Source organism: Bos indicus x Bos taurus, chromosome X (assembly GCF_003369695.1).
Source record: "Bos indicus x Bos taurus breed Angus x Brahman F1 hybrid chromosome X, Bos_hybrid_MaternalHap_v2.0, whole genome shotgun sequence".
In the NCBI taxonomy this organism is placed as follows: Eukaryota; Metazoa; Chordata; class Mammalia; order Artiodactyla; family Bovidae; genus Bos; species Bos indicus x Bos taurus.
The window spans coordinates 22,684,410-22,709,409 of record NC_040105.1 but is presented as its reverse complement, the minus strand read 5'-3'; the positions used below and the strand labels follow the sequence as shown (position 1 = coordinate 22,709,409).

The window sequence follows — 25,000 nt, the reverse complement described above, 5'->3', positions numbered from 1 at the left end:
CAGTGCGATCACCCTCATGCCTCCAAGGATGTGAGCTCCTAAGGGCATGGACCGTGTGTAACCCCTCTCCACTGTGGGGACCCAGGCCAGAGCCAGGCTTGTGGTTGGCCCTCAAGGAAGGTTTGTAGAAGGAAGGGATTCATGGAACCTGTCTCCCACCTCTCACTGAGCCTCAACATATGGGCTAATGACACTAGTCTTGGAAATTATTTCTAATGTTTCCTGTGTATATCTACCCCATGGCAGACTGGCTCTGGGGTCAGACTGTATTTGGTCTCAAATTAAGTTCTGCCACTTAAAGGATTGGGTGACCTTGGACACAATGCTTAATTAACCTATTCATACCTCAATTTCTTCATCTGTAAAAATGAGAAAAATAAACCTCTCAGGAATGCTGTAAAGATAATGAATTAGTATATATGTAGCAATCTCCCAATTTATTCCCACCCCCCAAACCCTGGTTAACTATACATTTATTTTCTATATCATGACTCTACTTCTATTACTTGTTTTGTTAATAATGTTCATTTGTACCCTTAAAAAAAAAGATTCCACATATAAGTGATATATGATATTCATCTTTCTGTGTCTGACTTACTTCATTCAATATGAAAACCTCTAGGTCCATCCATGTTGCTGTAAATGGCATCATTTCATTCTTTTTTAAGGGTGAGTAATATTCCATCTATCTCTCTCTCTCCCTCTCTCTCTCTCTCACACACACACACACACACATACATAACTATATATAAAATAGACACATAATAAGAACCTGCTGTAGAGCACAGGGAACTCTACTCAATACTCTGTAATGACCTATGTGGGAAAAGAATCTTAGAAAAAATGAAGTGGATATATGTATAACTGATTCACTTTCTGTGCACCTGAAAGTAACATTGCAAATCAACTATAATCCAATAAAAATTAAAAAAATATAACACACGAGCATATGGAAAGCACGAGCACTATGAATGGCACACCCTGTATGTCACTAATGAATGACATATTCCGTACTTTCCCAACTAGAGCGCAGCTTCTGGAGGGTTTGAATTTCTACACAGTTGCAAAACCCAATGCCATGCCCTCAATAGGTGCTCTAGAAAGTTTATAAGGAATATGTTTAAACTCGAACTATGAACACCCCCTTTTAATGGACGCATTAAACTGCTATTTCTACTGTTTTAGTTAAGATATGCCTTTAAAATTTCAGTATCCTTCAATTTCTACACACCTTTATGTCTTATATAAATTATTAGTCTTGATTAGTATCAAGATTAATCTTGAAAAGATTGAGATATGCTGTTTTTTCTGTCACCCAAATTGGTTTTCTGCCCATTTTATTTGCATTATTTATGCTTTTTCTGTAAATATAGAACAAGAGAGGGTGAAAAAATACTGGTTTGCCAACTCCAATGTACTTCTTTGCAAAGGAAATTATTTCCATAGGCTACAGAAATAACTTATTTGGATTACTTCAATTAGTTCTAATACAAAACATTGCCACCACTTCATTAATCAGCTGCTTGTGAGGGTTACTTTTCCAAGAAGTCTTTTTAGTAATTTGATTAGAAAGAATAGTAGTGCACATTATCATCTGATTCAGTATGTCCATCAAGTAGACAATTTACAGTGAGTTCTTGATAACGATGGGCTTATTTTAAAAAAGCCACACAGACAGCAATTTCTTCATTTTATAATCCTAGTCCTATTTTTTGGTGAAGATGAAGTTATTTTTCAAAGTCTTTGGCAGCACACGGTGCTGAATAAGCATCAGGAACTATTTCAATGCTTCAAGAGGCATTTCACTCTTTGCCTCTCCCCACAGACACCCCCCCCCAACGAATGATGCAGTAATTAAAACCTAATTATTATCTTCGTTTTAAACAAAACCTAAAGTGAATACCAATTAATAACAACATACTAATGAGCATCTGCTGTGATGAAATTGAATATGAATGTGCTGCAAATTTCGGGTAATTTATTTTTTTTTAGGGAAGTGCCACTGGTCGCATTCTGCTGTTAGAAGATTATATAGAATGTACACCATTTTCTATCAAGTCATTCTGCACATGGCAATTTCCATCTTAGGAGATAGGGCTGGCTTTAATGCTACAGATGTTGAAATACCCAAATATTGGTCATGTTGTCTTCACTGGGACTGAGGACAATTTTAGGATTCTACCTTGAATTTATTGCCCTCTCTTCAGAAGTTTTCCTTTTTTAAATGCTGTATTTCAAGGTTAACATCATGCCAAAAAAGCCCCACAAAAAACCCAAAAGATTTCAATTAGCCCCCATGCTACATATAATCATGTATTAACATCACAATGAGAAATGTAAATATAAATTTCTAACTAGAAGAAATAATAATATAAAAATAAGGTTGGTAAGTCACTTTGGATTTCACCAGAGCTATAAAATGGCCTAGAAACATTTATGTAAGTAAGAGAAACCCTTGATATCTGGAAGTATTGAGGTAGTTAACTTTGTTCAGATTCATTCACGTTACTAACATCACCACACCAAGAAGCAAAATGAGGAGACAGAATGAGGTTCTGAATATTATAGTTTCAACCTCCATATCTATAGTAAGAATGAGTAGGGCAAGATCAGTGTTTTTCAAGTATGTTCAATTCATGTGCCTTGGAGGGTTCTCCAAATGTTTGATTCTGATTTCACTGATTATATATTCACTGTAAAAAATTCAAGACAGGTGTATTCACATGTACTACCTCCCAAATTTTAAGACGTGTAAGATCCCAACATATTAGCTGGTGTTCTCACTGAAAAATAAGTTATAAGCTATAAAAATCTCATCTTTTTTATAGTTGGGAATTCTGCATGAAATCTTATTTGGATAAAAGGGTTTCCTAGATTAATGAGTTTTCTAGGGTTTCTTTCTAGATTTAAACTGAACTGAAAACTACTTTGACTTTCTTTCCCTGGCACATTCACCCAAATATATCTAATCTGGCTAAAATAAATATTCTCTACCACTTCCCAACCCATCCACAAAAATTTGGCAAAACTGAAATCTAGAATGTTTGGTCAGCTTTCTAATATTCTTATTAACTGGCACCAAAGGGTCTATGATGAGCAATATCAACAGCTACTAAAATAAATAAATGCACATGGCTACTGTAAATAAAGTGATGCAGCATTTAGGACAAAAACTTAACTGTAATCTGACCAGGCTGTTAAGGTGTACTCTGGCTTTGGTGACATCTCAGAACAAGTTCTGCCTCAGATGGACAAGACAGGAGAAGGCTGTCATAGCTGATCCAAGCCAAGCCAAAGTCAGCCTCCCTTCACACCACTACTCACCAAGCACATAAGACTGCTGTGCATTCATTCAACAAATTGAGCATCTAAAATAGGCCAGACACTATTCCAGCTGCTAAGGCTACATCAGAGAAAGGGAAATAGGATAAGATCACAGGAGCTTATAGCCTGGTGTGGGTGTGACTTTTCCAACACTACATTGCAGTCAAATGTGGATATTTCCATTTATCTACCTGCTTCTCACAGTAGCTGCTCTCTGTAACTTTTTAATGGCATGTTTACCTTGCATTTCCTAACAGAATTATTTGAGTGTTTAAATTCTTACATTACAGAGGTCTCAGATGATTATACTCATTTTAAAATTTGCGTCCCTTGCATTTATATAATAATGTTAGGCTTTTCAAAGTATTCAGTCCTCACAAAAGTTGTCAGGTAGGTGGGAAGTTAAAATTGTTGTCCTTATTTGACAGAGCTCATCAAAGGTGAAGTCACCTGTTCATGATCCCAGATCTGGTCAGTGAACGGAGCACTAATGGCCAGTTTGCAAACCTCTTAGAAAAACCAGTGGAGTCAAAATTAGAGTGACAGTTTGTGACTAGAATCAATATTTTTTATTGCCAAATGGCATCTTAAATCTTTGCCTGAAATGCTGGTATAGGATTATCTGAGGTACAATTTTAAAGTCTATATGTGCATGCTATTTAAAGTGAACAGAGATTTCCCAGATGTTATCAATGTGTTAAATCACTGTGCTAAAGGAGAGGGTTGAAGAAGTTTAGCATGATGTATTAATATGCGTTTGACACTTTTCAGTTTTCAGCTCCATCTCCCAAGCATTATGCTTTCTCCCATTTGATCTTCAATAAATAAACAAGCCATTCTGATTATCCTCATTTTACAGATAAGGAAGCTGAGACTCAAATAGGTTATGGGACTTGCCCTAGGTCATGCAGCTAGTAAGGGGCAGAGCCAAGACTTGTTCCCAGGTTTTCAATGTCCAAGCCCCTTGATCTTTGTCATATGCCACTTTTCATTCATACACTTTCAACAATGTCATTCTGTGTGTTAATCAGTTCTTTTGTGGCTAGTTTTCAACCTGAAATACTCAGTGCACCAGAGAAGCAGTGTATTATAAGCACCTGGTACCTCACTCACACTGTTAGGCTACAGTGATGCCATGTTTAGGGCACAGCCCACTATGAGTAAAAGTGGCAGGAGCACAGGGCCAAAAGCAAAGGGCACTGGCTTGGGGGCTGGAGGTGCAGACTGCAAGGAGAAACTGACCAAGCCAAGTCAAAAGTTTTCCAACATGTATCATGGTTGAACTGGGAACCTAAAGTCTAACTGTGTCAATTTAATTTTCTAATTTTTGCTCTCCTTCATTCTAAGATGCACCTTTCAGAAAATGTACCTTTGAGCAGAAAGATATAAAAATCTAAGTTCTTAAAAGTTTATGTTCCACACAGATCTCTGTGCACGCACTTCAGAAAAAATTTTTATGGGTTTAGAAATTCCTTTTAGAACATAAAGAAGCTTTCCTTTTCTGTTTTACAAATTGAAAAACTGAGGCTCGGAGAAATGAAGATGGGGCGGATGCACCCCATTAAAGCACTGTTACCAGGATTACATGACATAGTATGTGTGAAACATTTAGTACACTACCTGACATACAGTGAGCGCTAACTAACTGGTAGTGAGTCTTTTAACTTTTTCTTAGCTATGAACACTTGCCTTTGGGAAGCTTCCTGAAGTAAACCAAGTAGGCACCTGTAAGAACTTGACATTTTTTTCTCCTTTTTAATTTTGTGAACTTCATTCAAAAGCCAAGGCCAAACAATATACTCTTATGATCCTAAGTAAAAGTCACTGATTATGTAAGCAAATTTTTAAAAAAGGAAGGGTGGTAAGATTTCAGTACCAATCACTGTAAAAAAATGAAGACTTGATTTCTATCTCTCCTATAGGCTGAAATAGGATAAAGTATTTCCTTGCTTTTAATCTCTTTACAACTTATAGCAGTTCTGTTTATTTTTAAATTTTTTTGATGTGCATCATTTTAAAAGTCTTTATTGAATTTGTTACAACACTGCTTCTGTTTGATGCTTTGGTGTTTTGGCCGTGAGGCATGTGGGATCTGAGTGCCCCACCAGAGATCAAACCCCTGCCTCCTGCATGGGAAAGTGAACTCTTAACCACTAGACTGCCAGGGAAATCCCAGTAGTTCTGTTTAAAGTACTGTAATCTCCTTGAGGATAGACATCTTATCATAAATACCTCAGGACTCCCAAGATCCTGGCATAGGGAGGATGAAGACGCCAAAAACATAAGTTCTTTAGAAGAAAAGTTCTAAGTAAAGCCAAGGCACTGTAAGCTGTTAAATGTGAAAATACGAGATAAGGCAAGTATGGTGTGGTTGTTAACAGCACAGACTCTGGAACCAGTATGGGTTCAAATTCTGCCTCTAACATTTAGCAGATATGTGATCTTGGGCAAGGCATCGAAAACTATACTCTCCACCTCCTTATCTGTAAAACAAGGATGACAACAGTGCCTCAAACAGTAGCATATGTTTGCTTTACATCTTTTTTGGCGGTTGAATTTAGCTACAAAAAGCCCTTAATGTATCTTGATAGTCTTTTCTTCTACTGTCTCTGTATATAAGCCTATAATGAGGTTATATACCTTATAAGCTATTAGAAGACAGAAATTGTAGCTATGAATGCAGTTTTAAAATGATAGTCACAGAATATCACAGGCTCACATATCAGTAAACTTAAAAAATGATGCTGAGGAATATTCAAGAAAGGGTGGAGTGCTTTTTGTTTTGTTTGTTATTGTTGGAGGTCAGTTACTACTTTCACGGAAGTCAAAGAGGCAGATTTTGGAAAGAACTTCGCTGACTACTTTCAATTTTTCTTTCTTTTTTTTTATTTTTAAACTTTACAATATTGTATTAGTTTTGCCAAATATCGAAATGAATCCGCCACAGGTATACCTGTGTTCCCCATCCTGAACCCTCCTCCCTCCTCCCTCCCCATACCCTCCCTCTGGGTCGTCCCAGTGCACCAGCCCCAAGCATCCAGTATCGTGTATCGAACCTGGACTGGCGACTTGTTTCATACATGATATTATACATGTTTCAATGCTATTCTCCCAAATCTCCCCACCCTCTCCCTCTCCCACAGAGTCCATAAGACTGATCTATACATCAGTGTCTCTTTCGCTGTCTTGTACACAGGGTTATGTTACCATCTTTCTAAATTCCATATATATGCGTTAGTATACTGTATTGGTGTTTTTCTTTCTGGCTTACTTCACTCTGTATAATAGGTTCCAGATTCATCCATCTCATTAGAACTGATTCAAATGTATTCTTTTTAATGGCTGAGTAATACTCCATTGTGTATATGTACCACAGCTTTTAATGATAAACAGTAAATGCACCCAACAGTGGTTAACAGTGTGGATTCTGGAGTCTGACAGGCTCTCTCCTTCAAATCCTGGCTGTGACATTTATTGGAGGTAAAGTCCCAGGATGAGCAACCTCTCCAAGCCTCAGTTTCTTCATCTGTAAAAGACCCATGCGACTATTGTGAGGATTAAATTGAATAATGAATATTAAGTATCTGGCACAAGTGGTGGCACTACTGGTAAAGGACCTGCCTGCCAATGCAGGGGATATAAAAGACATGGGTTTGATCCCTGGGTTTGGAAGATTCCCCGGAGGAAGGCATGGCAACCCATTCCCATATTCTTGCCTGGAGAATCCCATGGACAAAGAAGCCTGGCGGGCTATGGTCCATAGGGTTGCAGAGTTGGACACGAATGAAGTGACTTAGCATAGCACAAGTGTATAGTCTGACACATGGTAAGCACTCAGTTTGCCTTAGTTATCATTTAAGTGTTATACTCAATAACACTCTTGCTTGATTCTAAGACACCTCTCATCACTTTGAATGTTTCTGAAACAAAGATTTGTCTTATGAATTGTTGTCTTTGCTAAAAATTTTCTTTTCCTCTGAAATGCTGTTACTATATCAGTGGTATGTCTTATAATTGATGCCACCATAGAAGAGAGAAATACATTGGGTATAAACAGACTTAACATTTATGCCCTCCTTGTTCTCCTAGTTCATTAGTTAAGATTCACTTCTTGTTACTATTCAGTTCAACTGGTCAGACTATGTTTGGTCATGATGCTGTTCTAGTTGTCTTAGTCAATGAAATAAATCCATATATCTTACATCTAACATGGCCATTAGGCTTTAAGGCCATAGACTCCCCATGCTAACCACCCATTATCAAAATACAAGATAAGAAGTAATTCTTTTACTGATATGGTTTGGAATTTCTATAGGAAATTTCAGGTAGCTAATTTAGGTACTGAAACTCATTACACATCCAAAAAACACATGGTAGATGTCTTATGATTTTGTTTTTGATGTTTTGTACAAGAACCTATTCAGTAACAAGTCACTATAGTTATACTTTTCAAATGTCAGTAAATTAATTTTGACAATGAAAAAAAAGTAACAAAGGGAGTATTAATATACATGCACATGTAATTCACTAATTCCTCTTCTAAATTCTTCCAACTTGCCAGAATTATATTAGAACCACAAAAACAGAGCCAATAAAAACTAGTTTGGCTGCTCTTTGCCCTTTCTTTCTACACTGCATTAGAAATTACAGTCTTAGACATTTGTTTAATTAGAAACTAGGCTTGCTTGTATTCAAGACCTGGTCTTTTCTACTGAAAGCTTATCTAGGCCACCTTCTACTTACAACAGGAAACCAAACCATTCCATACAGAGGTGTTAAAACAAGCAAAGCACAAACTGGCTAATGGACTTTCCTAGGAACAAAATGCATAGTCATCGATGTGTTCTCTCTTGACTACTTTCTCCTAAAAGGAAGGAAACTAGTAATTTCTTGTAACTTAAAGAAAAAGATTTGTAATCTAGGAAATTATATCTGGTAAAATGAGAAAAACAGAAACAAAAATCCTATCCAGGCTCTATACACCTAGGTCTCAAATCATGGGGTGTCCTTTGATAATATATCCCACTCATGTCCTCTCTCCTCCTTTAAAAACTGTCCTCAGGTTCCTGGGATTGGCTTCATCCCAGATGCAACAGACTGAGACGGTATTCTACTGTTTTTCTGTCTTAACTCACATGCTTTATCATACTCTATCTGGGGTTTGCACAGAAACTTCAAGGATTAATAATGAACCTTCCTAAACCTATGTTACACCTGCATCTTCTGCGTCCTGAGCAGGCGGCACTGATATGAAAAAGTATCTTCTTTCTTCTGCATTCCTGCTGACTCCACTTGCTCTGTAATCCTTGAAGACTGTAACAGAAGTATCTTGATTTGAACTCCAGCAGGTCTGTTTCTCTCAAATCATTTGTCAACACTCACCTATGTTACTTGAGTCACCGCCGATATACACACTGTGGTGCTCAATTATTCAGATGCAGTTGGTTTACTTCCTTGTTCTTCCCCTTTCTGGCTTTGGGCCAGTTCACTTCTCAGCAGTTTTTCAACCAGTAAAGTGAGAAAAAGTAACACATCTTCCTGAAATATAGTACTGGCATATAGTAGGTATTCAATAAACACTGTTCCAATATCAAGTAAATAAAGCATTAAATCAGGCAAATTTTTTTTAAGCAATACTAAAGACTTGGATGGGAAGTGGAGATGACTGGTTAAAAATTTAAGTTCTCATTATTTGTGAATTTCATCTGCCCAGGTGAGTGGTTTACCAACATTTTCTCAGCAATTGAACTACTGTTATACATGAACTTTAACAGAGCAATCTCATAAATAAAACAGATAAAAGTAGAAATACTCCAGCGGTATCTTTGAATAAGGTCAGGGCCCTCACCCATAGAATACAATTTCAAACTCTTTTTAATGCTAATAAAATCCCAGGATGTATATGCAGAATGTAGGAGCTAGAGTCCTAGGTTCTCCAAATAGGCCCATTAGTTTTGTGAAGAAATGAAAAGGGCCAATTCATATATCATCAGCTGAAGATACAGATATGGATTTGCTAAGCCTAATACGCGTGTATGCTAAGTCGCCTCAGTCGTGACGACTCTTTGCGACCCCATGGACTGTAGCGTACCAGGCTCCTCTTCCATTGGATTCTCCAGACAATACTGGAGTTGGTTGCCATTCCCTTCTCCAAGGGATGTTCTCGACACAAGGACTGAACCTGGGTCTCATGCACTGCAGACAGATTCTTTACCATCTGAGCCACCAGGGATATGGAACAGTGTAAATCACAACCATTATAAAATAAAATAAAATAAAAGAAAGCATGTTTATTGGAATATTGTCCCCCTTTAAAGTTGGCATTAAGTGGGCAGAAGTCTGGAGGCAGCTGGAGCATTCAGTCATGCACAGGCCTGTAGAAGGTCCTGCCCACCAATATGACTACACCATAATCTATTCCACCTCACTCAGAAACACTGTTTAAGAGTTGTGAAAGTAAGATAACCTTAACCAGTAATTTCACCCCAGGAGAACAAAAGGAACATGACTGAAACTAATTTACATTTTCAATTACTACAAAAATTTCGAATCGATGCTCTTCTTTTTGTGGTCTGTTTGTTTTTAAATGATTACCTTTACCTGACAGGAAGGGCATGTTCATGAAAGGGGTTCCAGAACACTGGCAATGGGGAGATGAAGAGAAAACAAACCAGCTCTCCATGAAGCTATGTATCCCTCAATAAACAAGACAGAAGAATGGTAACTATAAGCAAATACATGCCTATACTGCTCGAAAGAAAACAGAGCTTCCTGAGGTCGATCATCGTTTTTAATGATTACGTTAAAAAATATTTAGTTGTCTGCATCAGGTCTTAGTTGTGGTACATGGGCTCCAGAGCTTGCGGGGCTCAGCAGTTATAGCACGAGGGTCTACTTGCTCTGAGGCATGTGGTATCTTAGTTCCCTGATCAGGGATAGAACTGCATTGCTTGCATTGCAAGGTGTATTCTTAACCACTGGACCACCAGAGAAGTCCCCTACCATTGTTTTTAAAAACAAAAAACATGCTGCTCTAAAATCCAGAATTTCCTATTCAAAACTTTGTCATGTTTTCAAGGCTTTACTTTATAATTTAAATAGTTAGAACTCGCATATGGCCTGCCACTCCCAAATCTATCCCATCCCAAAAGCTGGGCTTAGGAAAGACCTTCCTTTGTTTTTACTTTAGCAAAATGAGAATATTAATGTCTTGTTCCTCAAAAGAGATTTTTGTCATAGCTTGATATTTTCTCCTTGTGTAGATTCCTTGACAAAAAGCGTTGCAGGGGCTCTCAATAACATATCTATTATATTTATGTGAACTGTGTTTACAAGGTGGCAGGAGTTGGGACTTATTGTCATGTAACCTCAATGCCAGATATTTAATTCATTTAACTTGTGTAAAAGGAGCTCCCTTAGTTCTATGTCTCCACATATATCCCTGTATTTGAAAAGATTTATTCTTGAAGTGGTAAATAAATTCGCCTGCCAATGCAGGAAACACAGGTTCAATCCCTGGGCTTCCCTAGTGGCTCAGTGGTATAGAATCTGCCTGCCAACAGGAGACGCTGATTTGATCCTGGCTAGGGAAGATTCCCTAGAAAAGGAAATGGCAACTCACTCCAGTATTCTTGCCTGAAAAATCCCATGGACAGAGAAGACTTGTGGGCTACGGTTCATGGGGTTGCAGAGTCGGAAAAGACTTACCAACTAAACAACAACATCCTCGAAGTAGAGTTATATGTTATCACCAGGCCACAGAAATTTTTCTTTCATTTTTACTTTAAAAAATTTCACAGTGAGATTAATTTGGGAGAGTATATATGGTATAGTTCTATTATTTTTTAACACATGTAACATCCATGACAACTAGGATACACAACAGTTCCAAAACTGCCTTTTGTTGCCCATTTGTATTCAGACCATTCTCTAATCCACGACAACTACTGGTTCTCCATCATTACAGTTCTGAAATTTCAACAATGCCACTTAAATGGAATTAAACACTATATGGTCTTTTGAGTCGAGCTTTTTTTCACACAGCATAATAGCTTTGAGACCCATCCAAGTTGCTCTATGTTATCAGTAATCTTATCCTTTTTATTGCTAAGTAATACTCCATGGTATGAAAGCACGACACTTTATTCATTCATCCACTGAAGTGTGTTGGGAGTTGTTTCCAGTTTGGGGCTATTATGAATTCAGTTCCTTAGAAACATTTCTGCACAGATTTTTACATGGTTATAATTTTTCATTTCTCTAGGGTAAATACCCAAGAGGATTCCTAGGTCATACAGAAAGTATATATTGATCTTTATGAGAAACAAACTGTTTTTCAGACTGGCAGCACCATTTTACATTTCCACCAGCAAAGTAAGCATGAAGCTTCCTGTTGTTCCACGTCTTCACAAGCACTTGGTACTGTCAGTATTTTGTATTTTAACCATTCCAGTGAGTATGGAATGCTATCTTGTCAAGGTTTCAATTTGTATTTCCCTGATGCTAATAATGAAACAACTTTTCACATTCTTATTTGTCATCCTTATGTTCTCTGTGGTAAAGAATCCATTTAAGTCTTTTGTTTATTTTTAAATTGGAGTGGTTTTCTTTTAACTGAGTTTTGAGAGTTCTTTATATATATACTAGACACAGGTCCCTTGTTGGATATGTGATTTGTAAACATTTCTTCCAAGTTTATGACTTGTCATTTCTATCCCTTAATAGTGTCTTTTCGAGTAAGTTTTTATTTTGATGAAGTTCAAGTGATTTTTCCTTTTTTAAATTGATCATTTTTATCTCATGTTTAAGAATTCTTCACCTAGTCTGAGGTCATGAAGATTTTCTCTTATGTACTACTTCTTAAAGTTTATAGTTTTGCACTTAGAGCCATGATATACTTTGCTAATATTTGTATAAGATTTTAGCTCAAAGTTTATTTTTTCTGAATGTGAATGTCCAACTTTTTCCAACATTACATGTTGAAAGGGCTATTCATTCTTCATTAAATTCTTTTGAATCGCTGTTAAAAATCGATTGGCCAAACTTGTTTGAGTCTATCTATTCTGTGGGTCTAGGTTTCTATCCATTTGCCAATTTTACACTGTTCATATCTGTAGCTTTAAGTCTTACAATTGATTATTGATTCCTCCAACTTAATTTTTTTTCAATTATGAATTTACTTCCTTTAACAAATATAGGACTATTGAGGTAATCCATTTCATCTTGGATGAATTCTTATAGTTTCCGATTTTTGAGGAATTGGTCCACTACTCTTAAACTGTCAAATATGTTTAGTATTCCCTGATCCTTTTAAAATCTGTGGAGGCCTAGTATTCTGGATAGTGCCAATTTGTATCTTTACTTTTTTAAAATCTGTCAGCCTTGCTAGGTGCTTATCAATTTTATAGATATTTTCAAATATTCATGTTTTTGTTTCACTGATTTTCTCTATTCTTTCAGTTTAACTAATATATCTTCACTATCTCTTTTCTTCTGTTTATTTTGGGCTTATTTTGCTCTGCTTTTCAAAAAAATTTCTGAAAGTGGAAACTCACATTATTGATTTGATACCTTTCTTTTCCTCTAATACAAACATTTAATGCTATCAATTTCCCTCTAAGTGCATCATCCTACTATACAGTTTTTTACTTTTCCCCTTTGAACCTCACCCGATTCTGACAGCATGATTATTTAATAGTTAACTGCCAAATGAACACACTTATATTACCAATGGGTCAATAAACAATCCCTTGACACTTACTACTTGAGTATTTTACAGATTTTGTGTGTCTATGATGCATAAATATTGGTAATTGGTCTACTCTGCATTACAATAGGCACCATAGTATATACACTGTCTCAATCATTGTTTGATATGTTGCATTTGCATTTTCACTTGGTTCAAAATATTTTCTAATTTTCCTTGGGACCTTTTTTTCACCGTTGGGTTATTTAGAAGTGTGTTGCTTAATTTCCAAGAACTTAAAGAGTTTCTGGTTACTTTTCTCTTAATGACTTCTAGTTTAATTCCATTATGGCTACAGAATATACTCTGTATGATTTCAATTATTTTAAATTCATTAAGGTTGTTTTTATAACGCAGAATATAGTCTATCATATAGTCTATCTTGTTGAATGTTCCATGTACACTTGAAAAGAATCTTGATCATGCTATCGACAGGTGGAGTGTTCTGTATATATCAATTAAATCCCATTGGTTGACAGTTCTTCTATATCCTTGCTGATTTTTTGTCCAGTATTTCTATCAATTACTGAAAGAGGAGTGTTAAAAGTTGCCACGTATAATTATGGATTGTCTGTTTCTCCTTTCAGTTCTGCCAGCTTTTGCTTCAGGTGCCACCATTTTGAGGCACTGTTGTTAGGTACATACGATTTTGGGTTGTTTTCTCGTCTTAGTGAATTAGCTCTTTTATCATTATGTAAAATCCCTCTTTATTATAAGTAATTTTCTTTGCTCTGAAGTCTAATTTTCTGCTTTTAACACAGCCACTCTTTCTTTTCATTGGTGTTTGCATGGTATATCTTTTGCCATTTTCTCCCTTAACCTACCTATACCATTATATTTGAAGTTAGTTTCTTGAAGACATTTTATAATACTTGCATCATTAAAAAATACATTCTGATAATTTCTTTTAATTGGTATAAACACATTTAGAACATTTGCATTTAATGCAGTTATTGATATGTTTGGATTTGGGTGTACTATTTTATTATTTGTTCTACTTTTCCTTTCTCTTTTCTATTTCCTGCCGTCTTTGGGGTTATTCAAACATCTTTTTATTATTTAATTAATTGTGGTTTTGACAACATCTTTTTGTAAAGTTCATCATTAAGGATGACAATATATATACTTTAGAATTAAAAATTTACCATGTAAATGTAATACATGGTAAAAATTTACCACGTAAAAACCCACATAGGTCCCTTTTCCCTCCTTCCTTTGATGTTGTAGTTGTCTCATAAATTAGACCTACACACACTGAAAACTGGTAGAAAATGCTATAATTTTTGCTTTCACCTATCAAAAATATTTCAAGTAACTCAAGAAAAATAGTTATTATATTTACCATTTCCTTTTCCTTCCTTCTTTTTTCTTTTTAATTAATTATTTATTTTTGGCTGTGCTGGGTCTTTGTTACTATGGGGGCTACTATTCAGTTGCAGTGCTTGGGCTTCTTACTGCAGTTGCTTCTCTTGTTGCAGAGCACAGGCTCTATGGCATGTGGGCTTCAGTAGCTGCAGCACATGGGCTCAGTAGCTGTGGCTCAGAGGCTCAAGAGCACAAGCTAGATGGTTATGGCACACAGGTTTAGTTGCACCATGGCATGTGAGATCTTCCCAGATCAGGGACTGAACCTGTGTCTCCTGCATTGGCAGCCGGATTCTTTATTGCTGAGCCACCAGGGAAGCCCTTTTCCTTCATTCTTGACGTTCTAGGTATCTTTCCAGTATCATGTCCCTTCTGTCTGAGTAACTTAGTACAATTCTTTCAGAGTAGGTCTGCTGACAATGAATTCTCTTACCTTTCCCTCATCAGAAAATGTCTTCCTTTTACCTTCACTCCAAAAGATTTTGGGGGGGCTAGATTAAACACTCCAGTACTGTTGCCTGGAAAATCCCATGGATGGAGGAGCCTGGTGGGCTGCAGTCCATGGGGTCGCTAAGAGTCGGACACGACTGAACAACTTCACTTTCACTTTCCATTTTCATGCATTAGAGAAGGAAATGGCAACCCACTCCAGTGTTCTTGCCTGGAGAATCCCATGGACGGAGACACCTAGTAGGCTGCAGTCCATGGGGTCGCACAGAGTTGGACACGACTGAAGCGACTTAGCAGCAGCAGCAGCAGATTAAAACAGTGAGTTGATAATCTTTTAGCACTTTAAAAACACTGTACTACTTCCTCTGGCCTCCATATTGTTTCTGATAAGAAATATGTCATCATTTGAATCATTTTCCCTTATGCATGCTTTGTGACCCTGTAGACTGTAGCTCACCAGGCTCCTCCGTCCATGGGATTTTTCAGACAAGAATACTGCTACTGCTAAGTTACTTCAGTCGTGCCTGACTCTGTGCGACCCCATAGACGGCAGCCCACCAGGCTCCCCCGTCCCTGGGATTCTCCAGGCAAGAACACTGGAGTGGGTTGCCATTTCCTTCTCCAATGCATGCAAGTGAAAAGTGAAAGTGAAATCGCTCAGTCGTGTCCGACTCTTCGCAACCCCATAGAGTGCAGCCTACCAGGCTCCTCCGTCCATGGGATTTGCCAGGCAAGAATACTGGAGTGGGGTGCCATTGCCTTCTCCGGACAAGAATACTAGAGTGGGTTAATATTTCCTCCTCCAGAGGATATTCCCAACCCAGGGATAGAATCCATGTCTCCTGCATTGGCAGGCAGTCAAACACTCTACCACTGAGACACCTGGGAAGTACATTTTCTCTTACAAAACATCATTTTTCTGATTGTTTTTAAAACTTTTGCCCCCTCCAACACACACACACACAGAGTTAGATTATGATGTGTTCCAGAGTGAATTTCTTAGGGTTTACCCTGATTGGGATTCATGGAGCTTTCTGCATCTGTCAGTTTGTCTTTTGTCAAACTTGGGAAAGGTTCACATTATTTCTTCAAATATTTTTTTTCAGCCTGGTGCTTCTCCTCCTTTTTTGGATTCCAATGATATGAATGTTAGACTGTATTATTGTCTCACAGGTCCCGGAGGCTCTGTTCTGCCTAACCCCTTTGTCATTTTCTACCTCTCCTTTAGACTGGATAATTTGTACTGATCTATTTTCAAGTTCACTGGCTGTTTCCTGTGTCATCTCCATTCTGCTATTGAGCCTACTCAATGAATTTTTAAACTTTGGTTATATTTTTTGGTTCTAATATATTTATTTGGCTCTTTTTTACATCAATTTCTTCTGTCATATAACTCTAACAGCATCATTTCAATCTTGACTTTGGATTTCTGACCCCTGCCCCGCCCCACCCCATGCAAGTTGTGCTTTTTCTTCTTCTACCAGGTAGTTCTGAACTGAATTTTGGACATTCTGAGTAGCGTGAATCTATGGGTGTTACTTAAATTCTATGGACAACAGTTGATGAATTTGTTTTAGCAGGCAACTGACTTCATTAGGTTTGGGTTATGGATTCCAGCCCACTTTCTCTGGACTGTGGGCCTGATCTCAGTTCACCTTTCAAAACTGTGGCAGTACTTGTTATATTTGTCCCATGTGTACTCCACCCAGAAGTCAATCTGGGCTGTGGTCTTTTACTTCAGTTCTCAAAGTTTTTGATATGCTGATTAGGCTCAGATCCTTTCCTTCCAGATTAGGGTATGAGACCCAAAGTTTAACAAAAACTTTATGAGGTCACCTTCCCTGAAGCTGTCTTTGTCTGTGATCTCCCTGGTACTTTTTAGTTCCCAGCCGATAGCCAGAAAGCTGGGTCTGTACTTCTTTCCTTCCTTTCTTAAGAAGGCACATGTGAGTTGAGTGTTTTGGCTCTTGGTGACTACCACTGCAGCTTTTGTTGCCAACATAAGATTACTTGGGGGCTGCAGCATGAGAATGAAAAACAGAGAGAGAGAGAAAAAATAAAAAACACCTTCGGGATTCCCATATCTTTTCTAGTAAGGGGATAACCTTACTTCTCTAATATATGTTTGTAACTTTAAGATCTAGATAGAAAATTTTTATCTTCTAAGGAGCCTTAGTTTACCATATCTCTTTAGCACTGATGTATTAATTCTATAATATACTGTTACTTTTTAAGAACTTTCATTTTATTTCTAATCTCTCTGGTTGGTTCCTTATATTGAAGCTGTTTAAGGGCAGAAACCATGGCTTCAAAACCTTTTTTACTTGCTACACACCAGACAAGCAGCATGGAGAAGAGACAATATTCAGTAACCGTTTGGTTGACAGATGCTCCAATTGGTCTTTATAAAAATAAGAATACTTTTTCACAATATGAAAATGAGAAAATAATAATAAAGTAGGGGGAACTTAAGGTGCTAGTTAATCATCAAGGTACAGTTGGTTCCACTACAATGCTTACTTTGAAAATGAGAATTCCAATGCCATTGATACATCAGGAAATACTGTGAACATAACATGAATTTTATGTCTGCTTCTACAGGATTCTGTCTGTAAGAAACATTAGGTAAATGCAGAAAACTGCATCCAGATGAATCAAGCCACAGAGGAATATATGTAACACACATATACATACACCCCTCAAACACTGACCAGCTACCCCTGTTCACTGAGTGTGTAATAAGCTACATTAACCCACATCTGGTGTTTGTATAATTTTCCTTCCAATTTCAGATAACCTTCCTTCTACCACTTCACCATGACTTATGAGCTGCAACCTTTCTGATGTTCACTTTCACAAGCAAACTTCAAGTCTTTTGCAAGGTAAAATGCTGTATTTATTGTAGTACTTACATATTTCTTAGCTATTCAAGATATGTAACATCACACCACTGTTTTCATTAGGTTCCTATATCCCCACATCCAAGGAGCGGTCGTTGTGCAGGCACAGCAGGGCCAAGAGGAGCTACTCCACGTTCAAGGTCAGGAGGGGCGGCCATGAGGAGATACCCCTCGTGCAAGGTAAGGAGCAGTGGCTGCGCTTTGCAGGAGCAGTGGCTGCGCTATGCTGGAGCAGCCACGAAGAGATACCCCACGTCCAAGGTAAGAGAAACCCAAGTAAGATAGTAGGTGTTGCAAGAGGCATCAGAGGGCAGACACACTGAAACCATAATCACAGAAAACTAGTCAATCTAATCACACTAGGACCACAGCCTTGTCTAACTCAATGAAACTAGGCCATGCCTGTGGGGCCACCCAAGACGGGCAGGTCATGGTGGAGAGACCGATCTGACAGAACGTGGTCCACTGGAGAAGGGAATGGCAAACCACTTCAGTATTCTTGCCTTGAGAACCCCATGAACAGTGTGAAAAGGCAAAACGATAGGGTACTGAAAGAGGAACTCCCCAGGTCAGTAGGTGCCCAATATGCTACTGGAGATCAGTGGAGAAATAACTCCAAAAAGAATGAAGGGATAGAGCCAAAGTAAAAACAATACCCAGTTGTGGATGTGACTGGTGATAGAAGCAAGGTCTGATGCTGGGAACAGCAATATTGCATAGGAACCTGGAATGTCAGGTCCAAGAATCAAGGCAAATTCAGAGTGGTCAAACAGGAGATGGCAAGAGTGAACATCAACATTCTAGGAATCAGCGAACTGAAATGGACTGGAATGGGTGAATTTAATTCAGATGACCAAATTATATCTACTACTGTGGGCAGGAATCCCTCAGAAGAAATGGAGTAGCCATCATGGTCAACAAAACAGTCCGAAATGCAGTACTTGGATGCAGTCTCAAAAACGACAGAATGATCTCTGTTCTTTTCCAAGGCAAACCATTCAATATCATGGTAATCCAAGTCTATGCCCCAACCAGTAATGCTGAAGAAGCTGAAGTTGAATGGTTCTATGAAGACCTACAAGACCTTTTAGAAGTAACACCCAAAAAAGATGTCCTTTTCATTAGAGGGGACAGGAATGCAAAAGTAGGCAGTCAAGAAACACCTGGAGTAACAGGCAAATTTGGCCTTGGAATATGGAATGAAGCAGGGCAAAGGCTAATAGAGTTTTGCCAAAAGAACACACTGGTCATAGCAAACACCCTCTTCCAAGAACTCAAGAGAATACTCTACACATGGACATCACCAGATGGTCAACACTGAAATCAGATAGATTATATTCTTTGCAGCCAAAGATGGAGAAGCTCTACACAGTCAGCAAAAACAAGACCAGGAGCTGACTGTGGCTCAGATCATGAATTCCTTATTGCCAAATTCAGACTTTAAATTGAAGAAAGTAGGGAAAACCACTAGACCATTCAGGTATGACCTAAATCAAACCCCTTATGATTATACAGTGGAAGTGAGAGATAGATTTAAGGGCCTAGATCTGATAGATAGCGTGCCTGATGAACTATGGACTGAGGTTCGTGACATTGTACAGGAGACAGGGATCAAGACTATCCCCATGGAAAAGAAATGCAAAAAAGCAAAATGGGGCTGTCTGGGGAGGCCTTACATATAGCTGTGAAAAGAAGAGAATCGAAAAGCAAAGGAGAAAAGGAAAGATACAAGCATCTGAATGCAGAGTTCCAAAGAATAGCAAGGAGAGATAGGAATGCCTTCCTCAGCGATCGATGCAAATAAATAGAGGAAAACAACAGAATGGGAAAGACTAGAGATCTCTTCAAGAAAATTAGAGATACCAAGGGAACATTTCATGAAAAGATGGGCTCGATAAAGGACAGAAATGGTATGGACCTAACAGAAGCAGAAGATATTAAGAAGAGGTGGCAAGAATACACAGAAGAACTATACAAAAAAGATCTTCATGACTAAGATAATCATGATGGCGTGATCACTCACCTAGAGCCAGACATCCTGGAATGTGAAGCCAAGTGGGGTTTAGAAAGCATCACTATGAACAAAGCTAGTGGAGGTGATGGCATTCCAGTGGAGCTATTTCAAATCCTGAAAGATGATGCTGTGAAAGTGCTGCACTCAATATGCCAGCAAATTTGGAAAACTCAGGTGTCGACAGGAGTTGAAAAGGTCAGTTTTCATTCCAATCCCAAAGAAAGGCAATGCCAAAGAATGCTCAAACTACCGCACAATTGCACTCATCTCACATGCTAGTAAAGTAATGCTCAAAATTCTCCAAGCCAGGCTTCAGCAACATGTGAACCGTGAACCTCCAGATGTTCAAGCTGGTTTTAGAAAAGGCAGAGGAACCAGAGATCAAATTGCCAACGTCTGCTGGATCATGGAAAAAGCAAGAGAGTTCCAGAAAACATCTATTTCTGCTTTATTGACTATGCCAAAGCCTTTGACACAATAAACTGTGGATCACAATAAATTGTGGAAAATTCTGAAAGAGATGGGAATACCAGACCACCTGACCTGCCTCTTGAGAAACCTATATGCAGGTCAAGAAGCAATAGTTAGAACTGGACTTGGAACAACAGACGGGTTCCAAATGGGAAAAGGAGTACATCAAGACTGTATATTGTCACCCTGCTTATTAAACTTATATGCAGAATACGTCATGAGAAACGCTGGACTGGAAGAAGCACAAGCTGGAATCAAGATTGCCGGGAGAAATATCAATAACCTCAGATATGCAGATGACACCACCCTTATGGCAGAAAGTGAAGAGGAACTCAAAAGCCTCTTGATGAAAGTGAAAGTGGAAAGTGAAAAAGTTGGCTTAAAGCTCAACATTCAGAAAACGAAGATCATGGCATCTGGTCCCATCACCTCATGGCAAATAGAAGGGGAAAAAGTAGAAGCAGTGACAGATTTTATTTTCTTGGACTCCAAAATCACTGCAGATGGTGAATGCAGCCATGAAATTAAAAGATGTTTACTCCCTAGAAGGAAAGTTATGACCAACCTAGACAGCATATTCAAAAGCAGAGACATTACCTTTCCAACAAAGGTCCATCTAGTCAAGGCTATGGTTTTTCCGGTGGTCACGTACAGATATGAGAGTTGGACTGTGAAGAAAGCTGAGCACCGAAGAATTGATGCTTTTGAACTGTGGTGTTGGAGAAGACTCTTGAGAGTCCCTTGGACTGCAAGGAGATCCAACCAGTCCATTCTAAAGGAGATCAGTCCTGGGTGTTCTTTGGAAGGAATGATGCTAAAGGTGAAACTCCAATACTTTGGCCACCTCGTGGGCAGAGTTGACTCACTGGAAAAGACCCTGATGCTGGGAGGGATTGGGGGCAGGAGGAGAAGGGGACGACAGAGGATGAGATGGCTGGATGGCATCACTGATTTGATGGACGTGACTTTGAGTGAACTCCGGGAGTTGGTGATATACAGGGAGGCCGGGTGTGCTGAGATTCATGGGGTTGCAAAGAGTCGGACACGAATGAGCGACTGAACTGAACTGATATTCTTGTTTGAGTCATTGATGAAATTTTGGTGGGTTTCTAACCCATGTGTCCTTTCCATAAAGCATCTGGTTGTGATTTTACATAACTTGGTAATTTTAGAAATACATGTATGGAGTTATAGGAGAGCTGAGTGCAAACAGAGAGGATGGGAGGGAAGACTGGTCGAAGGACAAGTGTAAGAATAAAAACAAAGGACAGGATATGGACCACACTGCCACTATGTTCTTAATTTCAAAATTTGCCCTCCTTTCCAGGTGGCTACCAAAGATGGTGGAAGGGCAGGTCCTGGCGCTCAATGGCCGAGGCCATCTCCTGGGCTGCCCGGAGGCCATTGTGGCCAAGCAGGTGCTTCTGGGCTAGAAGGCTGTGGTCGTGTGCTGTGAGGGCATCAATATTTCTGGCAATTGCCACAGAAGTAAGTTGAAGTACCTGGGTTTTCTCCCCAGGGGGATGAACACCAACCCCTCCTGTGGCACTTCCAAACCCCAGCCGCATCTTCTGGCAGACTGTGCAAGGCATGCTTCCCCCCAAGACCAAGCAGGGCCAGGATGCTCTGGAGCACCTCAAGGTATTTGATGGGATCCCACGACCCTATGACAAGAAAGCAGATGGTGGTTCCTACTGCCCTCAAAGTTGTGTCTGAAGCTTACTTGGAAGTTTGCCTACCTAGGGCGCCTGGCTCATGAGGTTGGCTGGAAGTACCAGGTGGTTAACGGCCACACTGGAGGAGAAGAGAAAGGGGAAAGCCAAGATCCACTATCAGAAAAAGCAGCAGCTCACGAGGCTATGGAAGCAGGCTGAAAAGAACATTGAGAAGAAAACTAACAAATTCACAGAGGTCCTGAAGCTTCATGGATTCCTAGTCTGAGCCCAATAAAATTGACTGTTTATTCTTCATGCTTGGCCTGGCCTGCCCTTCCTCCATCGCCACCCTAGGATGTGGGGGCCCCCCAGGGGCTGCCATGCAGGTGCCACAAGCAGATCAGGTATAGCTGAGGGGCATTAGTCAGTGTAGGCAGTTCTAAGGGCTGTGCAGGCCATCATTGGTCTGCAGCCTATTGGTTCGTGAGATTTTAAAGACATGAACAGTTGAACAACCAATGCAGTTGCAATATTGGCAGAAGTAAGCTGGGAGACTTAATTGGAAGTGACCCCCATGACTTAAAGGGTGTCTGTTCAAGTTTCCCACGTGGTCAGATACTATACTCTACAGCTGTTAGGATGTGAAAGAATGCCCAAAAAGTGTCTCTGGAAGAGACATTTCAGCCAAGGGGTCACAGGCATTGCTTCGTGTCTTCTCTACATTTTGTGATCCCAAACTAATAAATTATTTAAAAAAAAAAAAAGATTTGCCCAAGAAGATTTTCTTTGTTCTATAATGATCCAAAAAGAAGAGCAGAGTCTAACACCACTAAACTGGGGTAGCTAATCAAACCAAAGATTAGTTTACTCTAAAGGCTGAACTTCAACTTACTGCTTCAGAGTAGAAATGACACAGCTTCCTAAGGCTGGTTTTCCTAATAGAGCATCACTAAATAATACTGTCTAGCGAAAGGGTACGAGAAGGCACAGAAGAAACTCAACAATGTCTTTTGCTTCTGCATCTCCAGCTATTCGTAGCCTACCAATCCTTCCAGTCCTAGCTTACATTTCACCTTTTCTGTGCAATCATCTCAGCTTTGCCTTTTCTAACGACTTATGTACATGTTTAGACTAAAATTAGTATAGCAGTTGTTAATTACTTCCTGCCATCCCTTCAACACACCTGTATATGCATGAACACACACCCATCTGAGACAATGGTTTGTTCCAGCTGTGATTCTCATGACTTTCAGGGATCTCTCAGTAGGAGTAGGAGTCTGTGGTGTGTCTCTGTGTCCAGGAATTTTACTTCATCAGCTAGACTGTGAACTTAAAGTGGAACACAAGTCATTTTCCCCTCAAAAACCTGAAGCCTCTTGTGTTGGGTGGGGTAGGGTGGTTCTGCAGAACATGGTTTGTGTCTTTTGTATGGCACAAGAGTTGGCCATTAAGTCTGTGTTTAGGAAGAACCAGTGATTTGGGTAAGGAGTCTATGCAATTATTAATATTTACCTTAAAATTACTTATTTTTCGGTGAGTAATCTAAATGTATTAGAATCCAATTCAGAATCAATGACTACAGGAAGGAATCCCTCTGCCATTCACTGTATATAATAACATAAGGTAAACAACGATCTGAATAACAAATTCTATCAGTTCTGGCTTAAAAATTGCATCTAGAATCTAACCACTTCTCATAAGCTCTCCTACTATCTTGTTAGTCAAGCCACCAGGTCTTTTGCCTGGACCACAGTGTCAAAATAGTTTGCTTAAAGTCAAATCATGGCATTCCTCTGCATTCCTCTGCTCAGAACTCCTCAATAGTTTCCCAGAATTGAAGTCAAAGTCCTCACAATGGTCTGTATGGCCCCTCACAGTTGGTATCCCCCTACTGCCTTCCCTGTTACCACTCTCCCCACTGTTCACTCATCTCCTGCCACACCAGCTCCTTCCAATTCCTTAGACGTGTCCAGCAAGCTCTTATCTCAGGCCCTTCACACTTGCTGTCCCATATGCATGGCATGCTTTTCCTCCACCTACCTGCATGGCTCACTGCTCATATTCTTCTGGTCTCTTCTCAATATTGAGAACTTCCCTAACAATCCTATAGAGATTAGCAACCCCAGTTGCCTCAGTCCTTTCCTCCTTACACAGCTACATTTTTCTCCACAATACATGTTACCACCTGCCCTGGGCGTGTGTGCTAAGTTGCCTCAGTCGTGTTCAACTCTGAGAGCCCATGACCGTACTATTGGGCGTTCTATCTTCCCATACTAGAAGGTAAGTTTCATGAGGACAGGGTGTTAGTTTAGTTCCCTGCTATATCCCTAGCAGCTGTAACAATGTTGGCCCAGAGTAGGGGCTCCATAAACTTTTGTTGAATGAGTTTGGAGTACATAATAAGCAACATTATTTATAACTATGACTCAAAAGCATAAAATGATCTCTGCTTGGCATTCCAAGAGAAACACATCCCATATCAAGGTTATCATCAAGGTTATGTCTAAAAGAGAAAAATACAAAAATTATCAAGGCCACAAGAAAGATTTCAGACTCAGAAATCTTGCTCTGTAACTGGAGTGCTGCCTTCAAATGTAGGAAGCTTTGGAAATCTCAGTTTCTACCATTCAGTTCCTCTACAAAGCCTTCATGATTGTCAACAAATATGTCCTGCACTGCACTGCTTCTAAGCAGTGAGGCAAAGAAGGGAACAGTGCAGGACAGTATGGAGAACATTCACACACAGTGCAGCCTTCCCTGAATTATCTGTCCCCATCTCCGGTGGTCTTCTTGCTGAATGCTGAACTACACGTCCCAAAATGCCTTGCAGGATTCTATGACAGCATTTCAAAGTGCCATTTCCACAAAATAAAATTTGGGGTCTGTGATTAAAGTGAGTCAGTGCGGTGGTGGTAAAGAATGCTCTGCCTCTATTTTGCATAGCAACTCCCACATGTTTACCCAGACTATGTTTATATTAACCAGGTCTGGCTTTCCAGTGAGTTCCGTGTGTTTCTAAAATGAGAATCAGAGAGCCACACAATGTACAGCCTTAAAAATAAAATTCTGCAGGGTG

General features: G+C 39.2%; 1 protein-coding gene and 1 pseudogene across 4 annotated transcripts in view; one reads left to right on the top strand and one right to left on the bottom strand.

The window, feature by feature from the left end:
- The window catches only part of POLA1 (DNA polymerase alpha 1, catalytic subunit), a 295,724-nt gene that overhangs the window by 71,792 nt on the left and 198,932 nt on the right, over positions 1-25,000 (bottom strand). Inside the window, exons 36-37 of one of the 4 annotated variants that reach the window (XM_027535159.1) lie at positions 8,707-8,862; positions 6,631-6,850 (exon numbers count right to left, since the gene is read on the bottom strand). The exons of 2 other annotated variants lie outside the window; for them this stretch is intronic. In XM_027535159.1, coding sequence (XP_027390960.1) covers positions 8,752-8,862 — 111 coding nt within the window. In that variant the 3' untranslated portion in view covers positions 6,631-6,850; positions 8,707-8,751. Of the gene's footprint in view, positions 1-6,630; positions 6,851-8,706; positions 8,863-25,000 lie in introns of those variants that run through there. One more of the 4 variants, XM_027535160.1, reaches the window with a different exon arrangement.
- On the top strand, positions 21,277-23,128 carry LOC113887896 (annotated as a pseudogene).